The sequence below is a fragment of the Oncorhynchus mykiss genome, chromosome 9 (assembly GCF_013265735.2).
Source record: "Oncorhynchus mykiss isolate Arlee chromosome 9, USDA_OmykA_1.1, whole genome shotgun sequence".
NCBI lineage: Eukaryota > Metazoa > Chordata > Actinopteri > Salmoniformes > Salmonidae > Oncorhynchus > Oncorhynchus mykiss.
In genome coordinates, this window is record NC_048573.1 from 44,244,291 (window position 1) to 44,257,890 (window position 13,600).

General features: G+C 43.2%; 1 protein-coding gene across 2 annotated transcripts in view; it reads right to left on the minus strand.

Moving 5' to 3' along the window:
* Nucleotides 1-2,800: 2,800 nt before the first annotated feature.
* The window catches only part of tafa5l (TAFA chemokine like family member 5, like), a 45,307-nt gene continuing 34,507 nt past the window's right edge, over nucleotides 2,801-13,600 (minus strand). Inside the window, exons 4-5 of one of the 2 annotated variants that reach the window (XM_036988104.1) lie at nucleotides 7,246-7,288; nucleotides 2,801-4,554 (exon numbers count right to left, since the gene is read on the minus strand). In XM_036988104.1, coding sequence (XP_036843999.1) covers nucleotides 7,265-7,288 — 24 coding nt within the window. In that variant the 3' untranslated portion in view covers nucleotides 2,801-4,554; nucleotides 7,246-7,264. Of the gene's footprint in view, nucleotides 4,555-7,241; nucleotides 7,289-13,600 lie in introns of both variants that reach the window. The other variant, XM_036988103.1, reaches the window with a different exon arrangement.

Here is a 13,600-nt window from a genome sequence, read left to right on the forward strand (position 1 = left end):
AGATGAAACCAAAATTTAACTTTTTGGCAACAATGCAAAACGTTATGTTTGGCGTAAAAGCAACACAGCTGAACACACCATCCCCACAGTCAAACATGGTGGTGGCAGCATCATGGTTTGGGCCTGCTTTTCTTCAGCAGGGACAGGGAAGATGGTTAAAATTGATGGGAAGATGGATGGAGCCAAATACAGGACCATTCTGGAAGAAAACCTGATGGAGTCTGCAAAAGACCTGAGACTGGGACGGAGATTTGTCTTCCAACAAGACAATGATCCAAAACATAAAGCAAAATCTACAATGGAATGGTTCAAAAATAAACATATCCAGGTGTTAGAATGGCCAAGTCAAAGTCCAGACCTGAATCCAATCGAGAATCTGTGGAAAGAACTGAAAACTGCTGTTCACAAATGCTCTCCATCCAACCTCACTGAGCTCGAGCTGTTTTGCAAGGAGGAATGGGAAAAAATGTCAGTCTCTCGATGTGCAAAACTGATAGAGACATACCCCAAGCGACTTACAGCTGTAATCGCAGCAAAAGGTGGCGCTACAAAGTATTAACTTAAGGGGGCTGAATAATTTTGCACGCCCAATTTTTCAGTTTTTGATTTGTTAAAAAAGTTTGAAATATCCAATAAATGTCGTTCCACTTCATGATTGTGTCCCACTTGTTGTTGATTCTTCACAAAAAAATACAGTTTTATATCTTTATGTTTGAAGCCTGAAATGTGGCAAAAGGTCGCAAAGTTCAAGGGGGCCGAATACTTTCGCAAGGCACTGTATGTTTTGCGTTAAAATAAAGAAAAATATATGTGCCTCATTTTCATAAATACAGCAGGTGTATTTGCATAGGCTATATGACTATATTTACATAAAGGAGGGGAACAGGGCTGCAACCACAAAGACTTCCTCTGTCTACCCTACCTGAACTCACCTGCTGTCTACCCTACCTGAACGCACCTGCTGTCTACCCTACCTGAACTCACCTGCTCTGGCTACCCTACCTGAACTCACCTGCTCCGTCTACCCTACCTGCACTCACCTGCTCCGTCTACCCTACCTGAACTCACCTGCTCTGTCTACCCTACCTGAACTCACCTGCTCTGTCTAGACCTACCTGAACTCACCTGCTCTGTCTAGACCTACCTGAACTCACCTGCTCGGTCTAGACCTACCTGAACTCACCTGCTCTGTCTACCCTACCTGAACTCACCTGCTCTGTCTAGACCTACCTGAACTCACCTGCACTGTCAACCCTTCCTGAACTCACCTGCTCTGTCCAGGCCTACCTGAATTTACATGTGCTCTCTAGACTGCCTCAATAATTACTGTTATTGTCATGTTCTCTTGCATAATTCAACAAGTGTGTCAATAGCAGGATACTATTGGATTAAAAAATCAACACGCTTGGCTCTAGATTACACCTATCCAAACATACTTCACATTGTTTGCGAGATCAAACATGATTACTATAATCCGAGTATTCATTTTAGAAAATTGCTTTAATTTCAGTGCTTCTAATTTGTAAACATTTCAACTGTAGCAAATTCTAACTTTTTTCAATTACACCAAAAAATGAACAACCGCAAAAATAAGGTTCTTTCTTCTCTTTCTTGCGATGTAAGTGTAGAGACGGTTAATTAAATGCGCGACGAAGCTTTAATGTTCAACGGAAAGACAATTCCATTGAGCCCATTTCAGCTATTACCAGTGTGTTTGACAGGTCATTACAAATGTTTCCGCTGTCGTAATGTTCACGGGAAAAAAAACAACAGGCACACATGAAGAGTCGCGGGAATGAAATCAAAGCAATCAATCCAGCGAGATTGAAGTGACGTGGATGTTGCATCCCTCATAGGAAAAGGAGACACTTCAGAGAAAGTGAAAATAAATACTTTGTTCTCTAACTTTGATTGCTACTAGTCTCTTCAAGACTACATAGGGAGCGATGGTCAGGGGGCGGGAACATAATTACAAATAATTTGTAGAATTATTAATTCTCAGGGGGCGGGAACATAATTACAAATAATTTGTAGACTGCAAATTGACCGCAAGAAGTCTAAACAGATAGTATTTGACTTAAACATATTATATTCAAACCTTGCTTATATTTGTATATGATCCCATACATCTCTCTGTAACGCTCATTAAACTTTTGGGGCCAAATAAAATCACCCGCAGGCCAAATGCAGCCCGTGGGCAAACCAGTTGGGGAACCCGGTGATAGAACTTTCAATGTGTCATGCATCTGATGTGGATTCAGAGATTCATCCATGGAATCAGATCAAATCAAGGGGACATTTTATTTGTGTTGGTTAAAAAAAAAAACTAAGACAAAATAGTGAAAGAAAAGGACATGGGTACAGCTGGGAGTAATTCAAGTTAAGTGTAATTAGATGAGAATTGTGGTGCTCTCTTCACACATCAATCATGCACACACATATGCACGCACACCACACACACACTTAAAGGCAATTACATTAGCCCCAGGGATGGAAGGCTCTTTTCATCCCCGTGTCTCTCAAAGGAGCATACAGTATATTAACATACAGTAAGTATATTAACATACAGTAAGTATATTAACATACAGTAAGTATATTAACATACAGTAAGTATATTAACATACAGTAAGTATATTAACATACAGTAAGTATATTAACATACAGTAAGTATATTAACATACAGTAAGTATATTAACATACAGTAAGTATATTAACATACAGTAAGTATATTAACATACAGTAAGTATATTAACATACAGTAAGTATATCTTTCTGGTGAAAAATAACAACTCCATTTCAGTGATATACAATGTCCTTTATGGTCTCATTCTCTCTGTGACACTCACTCTCTCTCGTAATCCCGTAACATAAATACCCATGGGACATTATACAGTGAATGTATACATTACACCCAACATAAACAGCAGCACTTTGCAAGTAGCATACCTCCATACATCTATTTCCTATAAAAAAGTCCATTTAAAACCTAACGCTGAAATAATGAATCGGTACTACACATGGACTATCATTACTGCTTTTAACTTATGTGACATAGATCTGTCAATATTAATACACTTTTGGATTAAAAACATGTGATTCTGAAAAAAAAAGCTGAAATCCGCATAAGGTGAAACAGCGCCATCTCGACCCGGAGCTTTTGCTATCGGAGGAGATGAGCATCTAGCATTGTGGTAAAAGAAAATTGCAGTAAATACTCTGCTGTTCTATCGGGTGTGCAGTGATGTGCAGTGATGTGCAGTGATGTCCGAGGGAAAGAACAGTGCTCATTGTTTTGAAGTAACTGTCTCTTTAATATCGCAAACCGACATGGCAGCTCCACCAAGTACAGATTCCAGCTTTAAATCAACGAGCATCCCCTAAAACATGATTATACCAGTTTGCAAGATAGTGAGCTTCAGGAACAGTTCTGCCAGAAGTACAGTACTGGATGTGTCAAACTTAAGAACAAGATTGTGTCAACTATTTCCCATTTCACAGTGTATATCAGGAGGCACAGACACCCAGACGCACGCACACACACACACACACACACACAAAATAATTAGAACACAGGATAAAGAGCCAGGCAGGTGTAGTCTGTCAGTAAGTGTCTCATAAAGATCTCCTATAGCAGAGTGATGTCACGTGGGCGGTTTCTCCACAGACACTATTAGGGAATCCTTACTTGCAACGGTCCCATCAGTCGTAGGCACCAGATAAACAAAGCTTTGTCAATGTCAAGTTAGATAGTCACTAACAATCCATCCAAAAGTTTCTCCTCCAGAACTGTAAATGTATATCATATATTTGATCCTTCTTTCACTGTAGAGATTGACGACAAGAGAAGAGCATGATACTCGCATGGGATTTCCTCCTTTTCTCTATATATTTTCATCCCAAAACCTCTTGGAACCCCACCCCTCAGATACCCAAGACAGGTGGTGGTGTTTCTTAGAGGATGGAGAAATATGGCTAAAGACGGGCACCCATTGGCATCATATCCTGGTTTCACTAACCTCCTGTGTCCACCAAACCTATCATGGCTCTTCAACAGGACAAAACCAACGCCTTAACCAAACAGACTATTTACATGAGTGAAAAGACCCTGAATGGTTCTCATTACAGTACCCAGAAAATAACTGTAGACTAGTTTAAACCAAGTTACCAAAAATGCCTTCACATTGTGTTCCATAGGGGTAGGTGACGAAATGGTTTCCTTACACATGTTTAGACTCCCAGTTCTATCCTGCTTGCTGTGCTGAAACAACACAGGTTATATACAGTATACAGTAGGATTTGTCATTCAGTTTGTGATATGGTTCCAATAACGATGCTGTGGCGAGTTGCTTTCATGGGCAGGTACGGACTTTTGGACCAATGAGGGAGCAGAGGAGTGTCACTGTCACATAGTAGGGCTCCTCTGAGAGATGGTGGTGGTGTGGGGGAGGGGGGGGGGGGTAGTAGTGGTTTGAGCACAAAATTGGCGAATGGACACAAACTGTGCTTGCCTGGTCATTGGCCTCTGTTCCCCTTCTGCCATGACTGGCAATAAACCTGGGATGGGGGTAAGGGGGTTAGAGAGAGAGAGAGAAAGGGGGGTAAAAATGGAGTTGAGTAAACAAGGCACTCATGGTTGTTCACTGTCATTTCAGGATTACTTTGAATCTTGAACGCACTATGGACTTCAGAATAAGAATAATGAAAGCAACTTCACAAGTAAGATGAACATACAAACACTCATATTAATACAAGTGGTGTATAATGAAGGATAGCACAGTTTATGTAGAAAAACTTTTAACAGGTCTCTCTATTAAAATAGACATCACCTCAACGAGAATAACCTGTATAAATATTGGTTAAATCAAATATCTTGTTTTAGTCATCCATATCTATTTTTGTATGCTAAAATAATTACATTGAGTTCAAACCATATACAGTTGAAGTCGGAAGTTTACATACACTTATGTTGGAGTCATTAAAACTTGTTTTTCAACCAACTCACAAATTTCTTGTTAACAAACTATAGTTTTGGCAAGTCGGTCAGGACATCTACTTTGTGCATGACAAGTAATTTGTCCAACAATTGTTTAAGGACAGATTATTTAACTTATAATTCACTGTATCACAATTCCAGTGGGTCAGAAATTTACATACACTAAGTTGCCTTTAAACAGCTTGGAAAATTCCAGAAAATTATGTCATGGCTTTAGAAGCCATGAAGCCAAAATTGTAGACCTCCACAAGTCTGGTTCATCCTTTGGAGCAATTTCCAAATGCCTGAAGGTACCACGTTCATCTGTACAAACAATAGTACGCAAGTATAAACACCATGGCATCATTTCTTTTGGAGAAATGTCCTCTGGTCTGATGAAACAAAAATAGAACTGTTTGGCCATAATGACTATTGTTATGTTTGGAGGAAAAAAGGGGAGGCTTGCAAGCCGAAGAACACCATCCCAACCATGAAGCACGGGGGTGACAGCATTATGTTGGGGGGGGGGGGGGGGGGGGCTTTGCTGCAGGAGGGACTAAAATCACAAAATAGATGGCATCATGAGGCAGGAAAATTATGTGGATATATTGAAGCAACATCTCAAGACATCAGTCTTAAAGCTTGGTCGCAAATGGGTCTTCCAAATGGACAATGAGACCAAACATACTTCCAAAGTTGTGGCAAAATGGCTTAAGGACTACAAAGTCAAGGCAGAACTGAAAAAGCTTGTGCGAGCAAGGTCTACAAACCTGACACCTTTACACCGGTCAGGAGGAATGGGCCAATTGTGGGAAGCTTGTACAAGGCTACCCAAAACATTTGACCCAAGTTAACCAATTTAAAGGCAATGCTATCAAATACTAATTGAGGGTATGTAAACTTCTGACCCACTGGGAATGTGATTAAAGAAATACAAGCTGAAATAAATCATTCTCTCCCCTATTATTCTGACATTTCACATTCTTAAAATAAAGTGGTGATCCTAACTGACCTAAGACAGGGAATTTTTACTAAGGATGTCAGGAATTGTGAAAAACTGAGTTTAAATATATTTGGCTAAGGTGTATATAAACTTCCGACTTCAATTGTAAATATGCCATAAATGTAAATGTATAATTCCACGTAATAAATGATCTGTCGTGTCTGCACACTCATATGTCTGTCTGTCTGTTTGGTTAGTATTTCTGGTATATCTGTATGGTCTGTCTCTCTGTCCGTCCGTCTGGCGTGTCTGGCGTGTCTGTCTGTCGTGTCTGTCTGAGTGCCAATTCACCGTAGCAATGGTAAACTTTTACACCCTAGATTGTCCATATGAATCTTTAATATGAGTCTGCAAAGAATTTCATGAATTTTAAGCCACCCGGAAAATTAATATTTATGATGCCCCCAATCCTCATTCTCTCCCTGTCTCTGGTAATTGTCTGTGATTCATTTTGTTTTCTCTGTGGAAGAAGGTAAATCCATCTTAGACTATAGACTGTGACACATAGGCGTGGAGATTCGGCAATATCACCCACTTTTACGACCATTGTCTTTTTCTAGGCTTGGTATTCACACAACCCTGCACTATGGACAAACAACATTGTTATTGTTACACATAAGAGGTATTTTCATGGAATAAATTAACAAATTAAGCAATCGGATAAATTGCAGTAGCCAATGTTTACCGTGAAACAAAACAAAGGTTCAGATACATTATGTTTCCCCAGTTCCGGTTTTCTGCGGTGGGGTGCTTGTTTCGGGGTGCTTGTTTGACTTAATACGGCTCTTTAGTTTTCTTTCCTTCTCAGTCCAAAAATAACTAAATCTCTCAACTCCACCTTGTATTCCCCGAGTCCTCTTAAACAACGCAGTCATTTGAAGTAACATCATCCTTTGAAGTAGCCTCTTTGGGCTTTGTTAATTTGTAACCCTCTGCATTAGGTGACTTTGTACCACTATAGCTCCCTTTGATCTATCTTTTGGTCTTTTTTTTTGTTGCAAGCATCAAAGCCATTTTCTCACAGGAAAATGCAGCAATTGTGTATATTCTATGTAAAAGAGAAAAATGTAAACCATGAGTAGGTGGGAGTTGTCCTTTACTATAAGCACCATGGGAGTTTGACCTTTTGAACTCCAGTGATTAGTTCGTATAGGGAGACGGTAACAGTCTCAGATGTGCAATTCTGCTTGCCCCACAGACTAGACAGCTGGAAGTGCATAAAATAAACAACATACACTTTGAGAGGATGGATGGAGCCAGACTCACCTACCCACTTAGTTCTTAACTCCTTACGATGGCTCCTTAGGCAAGGGCTAGAAAGAGGATAAAAAGAAAAGAAGAGGTTGAAAGGCAAAGAAACATCAGGACAGACAGCTCTCCTTTATCAAAGTATAAACTATCATGCTTTTCTTTCCAGTAAAATGGCCAGGAGCATACAACATGTCTACTTTGAAGCAAAGACGGCAATACTAAATTATATCTGAGGCTAGATGACAGAAACTTAAGGACTTATCAAATGTTGTACTTTTTCTGACCTTTAAACTATACACTACCAGGAAGTACTAGCAGGTAAGGTAGGTCCATATGGGTCTCTGAGCCATGGGTTCCTAAGGAACTTCCTTCCAGTGTCATAATAGAACAATTACAATATACTGTATGTCCAGTGAAAATCTATACTATAAGTCTATATTATAAATCTGTAGCAAAACAAAAATATTCATATATATATAAAAATACAATCATACAACTACGAAAAACAATCTATATCTACAAAACGATATGCTTACTGCAGGTTGTTTAATAGTAAAAGAGAACTTTTTCTTTCCATTTTACTCTAGTATTTTTTGTGTGCCTCGTTCATTCCCCAGAGCTAGAAAGCACTTGCTGTTGTTTCCTTCCCATTTTCGAAGAAACTCGTGACGGCATCTAAACTGGTAGAGGGAGCCGGGGGGGTGAGATACTTCTGAGGAGCTAATGGCTAAGCTGAGCATAATCAGGAAGCTAATGGGCTGTGCAGCCAGTCGAGGCCGTGGTGCAGTGGGCAGCGGTAACTGCCCCCTCCCGCAAGGTCCGAGCAAGGTCACCCCCCCATGTCTCTGTGGGGCACCCTGCGGGGGGTTTGCTACGCCAGTTGCCATGGCATTCCCCGGAGCCTCTCTGCTCTGCTGTTCTGAGCTCCTGCAGCAACAACGGGTACAGCAGGTATTCCACTGCCCACCCATCTATCGGCTGGTTGGTTGGCCATGTCTCTCTGTCTGTCAATGTTCTCTGTCGTGTCTGCCCACCTGCATGTCTGTCTTGTCGGTCTGTTCTGTCCGTCCGTCCATCTGGCGTGTCGGTCGTCTGTTGTGTCTGTCCGGGTGCCCTACCTATGTTATCAGAGAAACACTCCTCAGAGTGGTGCTGATCCATCGCACCTCTCTGGCAATGTCATCTAAATGCTAAATACTTCTACTGCATCTTTGAATCAAAACAAAAAAAGGGGCGAGAGGGGAAAAAAGCTTATAGTATCTATATTGAGCACAAGGTTTCTTGATTTTATTTATTTTTCTTCAGTTGAAGGCTGAATGCCTAGAACATTCTTTACTGGTGGTGTGTGAGAAGAATTCCAAGACCTTGCTATCTATTATAAAAGTACAAGAATCGAGGAGAAAGCAAAGTATTGATATACCTGACTTTGGCACTTTTCCATAATTTGCTGTGAAAGAAGCAACCCCCCCCCCCCACCCCCACCCAAAAGGCGAATCATGATTGCCCTGGTACTTCAACAATAGAGTGGCCTTCTCTTGCTACCGCTCTTACAAATCGATTGTGGGGATACTAACTCAGGCTAAAGTGCTGAAGTGGCAGTGGTGCTAGCTTGGCACTATTAACTGCTCACCCTAATTAAAAGGCTAGTTGGGCCCAGAAGAGGAGAAGGTGTGGGAGAGACAGTGGACGGCACTACCGCTAGCCAAACAAACAGCTTAGCAATGGCTACTGTTCACAGGACAAGAAACCCATGGACATCACAAAGTCCTCTCCTTAGGCTACAAAGAGATACAAAGAAAGATTGGGAGAGGGACAGACAAAGATAGAGATACAACAAATGTACTAATTCGTTTTTTTCACTAATTAGCTATGATTCTGTTTTACTTAACCCTGTCCCTGAGCTCCAGGGGCTGTATGTGTCAAGCGTCCAAGAAAGGGCTGATCCATGCAATCTTATTCATTATGATCTAAAAAAGAAAACGGATCCTAGATCTGTACTCATACACCGAGACACTTTGTGAATATAGGCCATTAGCTGTTCCATGGCTCAGCTGTTGTTGAAAAAGTATACTGATGCTAGCACTCTCTGAGGAGTTGGATCACAGAAATACATTTTTTTTTTTTAAACCAGAACCTTAAAAAAAACATCTTCACTGTGCTGCTAACAGCTGTGCTTCTTCAACTGTCCCCTACCAGGCTCGACCCAACGATCCTCTGATCGCTAACACACGTGACCACCCACTTGACAACTTACAAAATATTCTGATTCAGCACCATTTGTGACATTTCTAGCTCTGGGGTGATTTTACCTGGTTCGATCTCACTCAGGTACATCTACAAATACTGCTACATAAAATCCAGGATTACTATCTGTTTACTCAAGTTAGAATGCTGTTCATCAACTACAGCTCAGCCTTCAACACCATAGTGCCCTCGAAGCTCATCATTAAGCTCTGGCCCTGGGTCTGAAACACTCCCTGTGCAACTGGGTCCTGGACTTCCTGACAGGCCGACTCCAAGTGGTGAAGGTAGTCAACAACACCTCCGCCACGCTGAACCTCAACACGGGGTCCCCACAGGGGTGCGTCTTCAGCGCCCTCCTGTATTCCTCGTTCACCCATGACTGCGCACATCTCCAACTCGACACAATACTGGAAGGCCTGATTACCTACAACGACGAGACAGCCGACAGCGCCTCAATGTCAACCAAATAAAGGAGCTGATTGAGGACTACAGGAGACAGCAGAGAAAGCACAACCCCATCCACATCAACGGGGCTGTAGTGGAGAGGGTCAAAAGTTTGTGATTAAACAGCTTCACCACTAGCTGTCTCCACCCAGTACCCTGACTTGAACCTCAAAACTTGTTACTTGACGGCTACCACCCAGTACTCTACCCTGCACCTTAGAGACTGCTGCCCAATGTACATTGAGTCATTCAACACTGGTCACTTTAATAATGTTTACATACTGTTTTACCAACTTTATATGTACACTGAACAAAAATATAAATACAACATCTTAAGTGTTGGTCTCATATTTCACGAGGTGAAATAAAATATCCCAGACATTTTTCATATGCACGAAAAGCTTATTTCTCTGAAATGTTGTGCACAAATTAGTTTACATCCCTGTTAGAGAGCATTTCTCCTTTGCCAAGATAATCCATACACCTGACAGGTGTGGCTGTCATATCAAGAAGATGATTAAAGAGCTTGATCATTACACAGGCGCACCTTGTGCTGGAGACAATGAAAAGCCACTCTAAAATGGGCAGTTTTGTCACACAAGGTTTGAGGGAGCGTGTAATTGGCATCCTGACTGCAGGAATGTCCACTAGAGCTGTTGCCAGAGATTTTAATGTTAATTTCTCTACCATAAACTGGCAAATTTGAATGCACAGAGATCCTCACACTCATTGTCGTACCATTCCTCCGCAGCCATCACCTCCTGTTTCAGCATAATGCACAGCCCCATGTCGCAAGGAACTGTACACAATTCCTACAATCTGAAAATGTCCCACTGGCATGCATATTCACCAGACATGTCACCCATTGAGGATGCTCTGGATCGATGTGTACAAAAGCGTGTTTCAGTTCCCACCATTATCCAGCAACTTTGCACAGCCATTGAAGAGGAGTGGGACAACATTCCCCAATCAACAGCCTGATGCGAAGGATATGCGTCACGCTGCATGAGGCAAATGGTGGTCACACCTGATATTGACTGGTTTTCTGCTCGACACCCCTACCTTAAAAAATAGTCTGACCGACAGATGCATGCATGCATGTATTGCCAGTCATATGAAATCCATAGATTTGGGCCTAATTCATTTATTTCAATTGACTGATTTCCTTATATGAACTGTAACTCAGTAAAATCGTAGAAATTGTTGCGTTCATATTTTTGTTCACTATACAGTATTCTAGTCATGGCTCATCCTATATAACTAGTGCTTTTCTATTCACATACTGTCCATACACATCATTCACATATATGGAGTGCATTCGGAAAGTATTCAGAACCACATTATATTACATTACAGCCCTTGTCATGTTGTCTTGTCTCTGTCCTTTCCCTTCACCCTGTCTCCCTCTGCTGGTCGTTGTTATGTTACCTTTTCTCCCCCTCTTTTCCCCAGCTGTGCCTTGTCTCCTCCTAATTACCCATTCACCCCGTTCCCCACCTGTTCCCTTTTTCCCTCTGATTAGGTCCCTATATCTGTCTCTGTTTCTGCTCCTGTCCTTGTCGGATTCTTGTTTGTTGGTTTATGTGTCTCATGCCTGAACCAGACTATCATCGTGTGTGCTGCAACCTTGTCCTGTCCTGTCGGAATCTACCTGTCCATCTGAGCCCACGTATGTTCGTCATTAAAGTACTCTGTTTGTTAATTCGCTTTTGGGTCCTCATTCACGCACCATAACAGAAGAATCCGACCAAGAATGGACCCAGCGACTTCGGATCCTCTCCACTCAGCCGTCGAGATCCAGGGAGCGATGCTAGGCAGACACAAGCAGGAATTGTCTGCTGCTCGACATGCCGTTGAGACCCTGGCCACCCAAGTCTCCAACCTCACAGAACAGGTTCACCATCTCCGCCTCGATCCACCGGCCACTTCCAGGGCTTTCGAATCTCCGGAGCCCAGAATCAATAACCCGCCGTGTTACTCTGGGGAGCCCACTGAATGCCGCTCGTTCCTCACCCAGTGTGATATTGTGTTTTCTCTCCAGCCCAACACTTACTCCAGGAGCACTGCTCGTGTCGCCTACGTCATATCTCTCCTTATTGGACGGGCTCGTGAGTGGGGCACGGCAATCTGGGAGGCAAGGGCTGAGTGTATTAACCAGTATCAAGACTTTAAGGAGGAGATGATACGGGTTTTTGATCGATCTGTTTTTGGGGAGGAGGCTTCCAGGGCCCTGTCTTCCCTATGTCAAGGCAATCGATCCATAACAGACTACTCTATTGAGTTTCGCACTCTTGCTGTCTCCAGTGGCTGGAACGAGCCGGCCTTGCTCGCTCGTCTTCTGGAGGGTTTCCGCGCAGAGGTAAAGGATGAGATTCTCTCCCGGGAGGTTCCTTCCAGCGTGGATTCCTTGATTGAACTCGCTATTCGCATTGAGCGACGGGTTGATCTTCGTCACCGAGCTCGTGGAAAGGAGCTCGCGCTCTCCGTCGCCTCCCTCTCCGCATCACTACCATCTTCCTCTGCCGGCTCGGGTGCTGAGCCCATGCAGCTGGGAGGTATCCGCATCTCGACTAAGGAGAGGGAACGGAGAATCACCAACCGCCTCTGTCTCTATTGCGGTTCCGCTGGTCATTTTGCCACTTCATGTCCAGTAAAAGGCCAGAGCTCGTCAGTAAGCGGAGGGCTACTGGTGAGCGCTACTACTCCTGTCTCTCCTTCAAGATCCTGCACTACCTTGTCGGTCCATCTACGCTGGACCGGTTCGTCAGCTTCCTGCAGTGCCTTAATAGACTCTGGGGCGGAGGGCTGTTTTATGGACGAGACCTGGGCTCGGGAACATGACATTCCTCTCAGACAGTTAAAGGAGCCCACGGCCTTGTTCGCCCTGGATGGTAGTCCTCTCCCCAGGATTCAGCGTGAGACGCTACCTTTAACCCTCACTGTTTCTGGTAATCATAGTGAAACCATTTCTTTTTTAATTTTTCGTTCACCTTTTACACCTGTTGTTTTGGGCCATCCCTGGCTAGTTTGTCATAATCCTTCCATTAATTGGTCTAGTAATTCTATCCTCTCCTGGAACGTCTCTTGTCATGTGAAATGTTTAATGTCTGCTATCCCTCCTGTTTCCTCTGTCTCTTCTTCACAGGAGGAGCCTGGTGATTTGACAGGGGTGCCGGAGGAATATCACGATCTGCGCACGGTGTTCAGTCGGTCCAGGGCCACCTCTCTTCCTCCACACCGGTCGTATGATTGTAGTATTGATCTCCTTCCGGGAACCACCCCCCCCCGGGGTAGACTATACTCTCTGTCGGCTCCCGAACGTAAGGCTCTCGAAGATTATTTGTCTGTAGCTCTTGACGCCGGTACCATAGTCCCCTCCTCCTCTCCCGCCGGAGCGGGGTTTTTTTTTTGTCAAGAAGAAGGACGGGTCTCTGCGCCCCTGCATAGATTATCGAGGGCTGAATGACATAACAGTGAAGAATCGTTATCCGCTTCCTCTTATGTCTTCAGCCTTCGAGATCCTGCAGGGAGCCAGGTTTTTCACTAAGTTGGACCTTCGTAACGCTTACCATCTCGTGCGCATCAGGGAGGGGGACGAGTGGAAGACGGCGTTTAACACTCCGTTAGGGCACTTTGAATACCGGGTTCTTCCTTTCGGCCTTGCTAACGCTCCAGCTGTCTTTCAG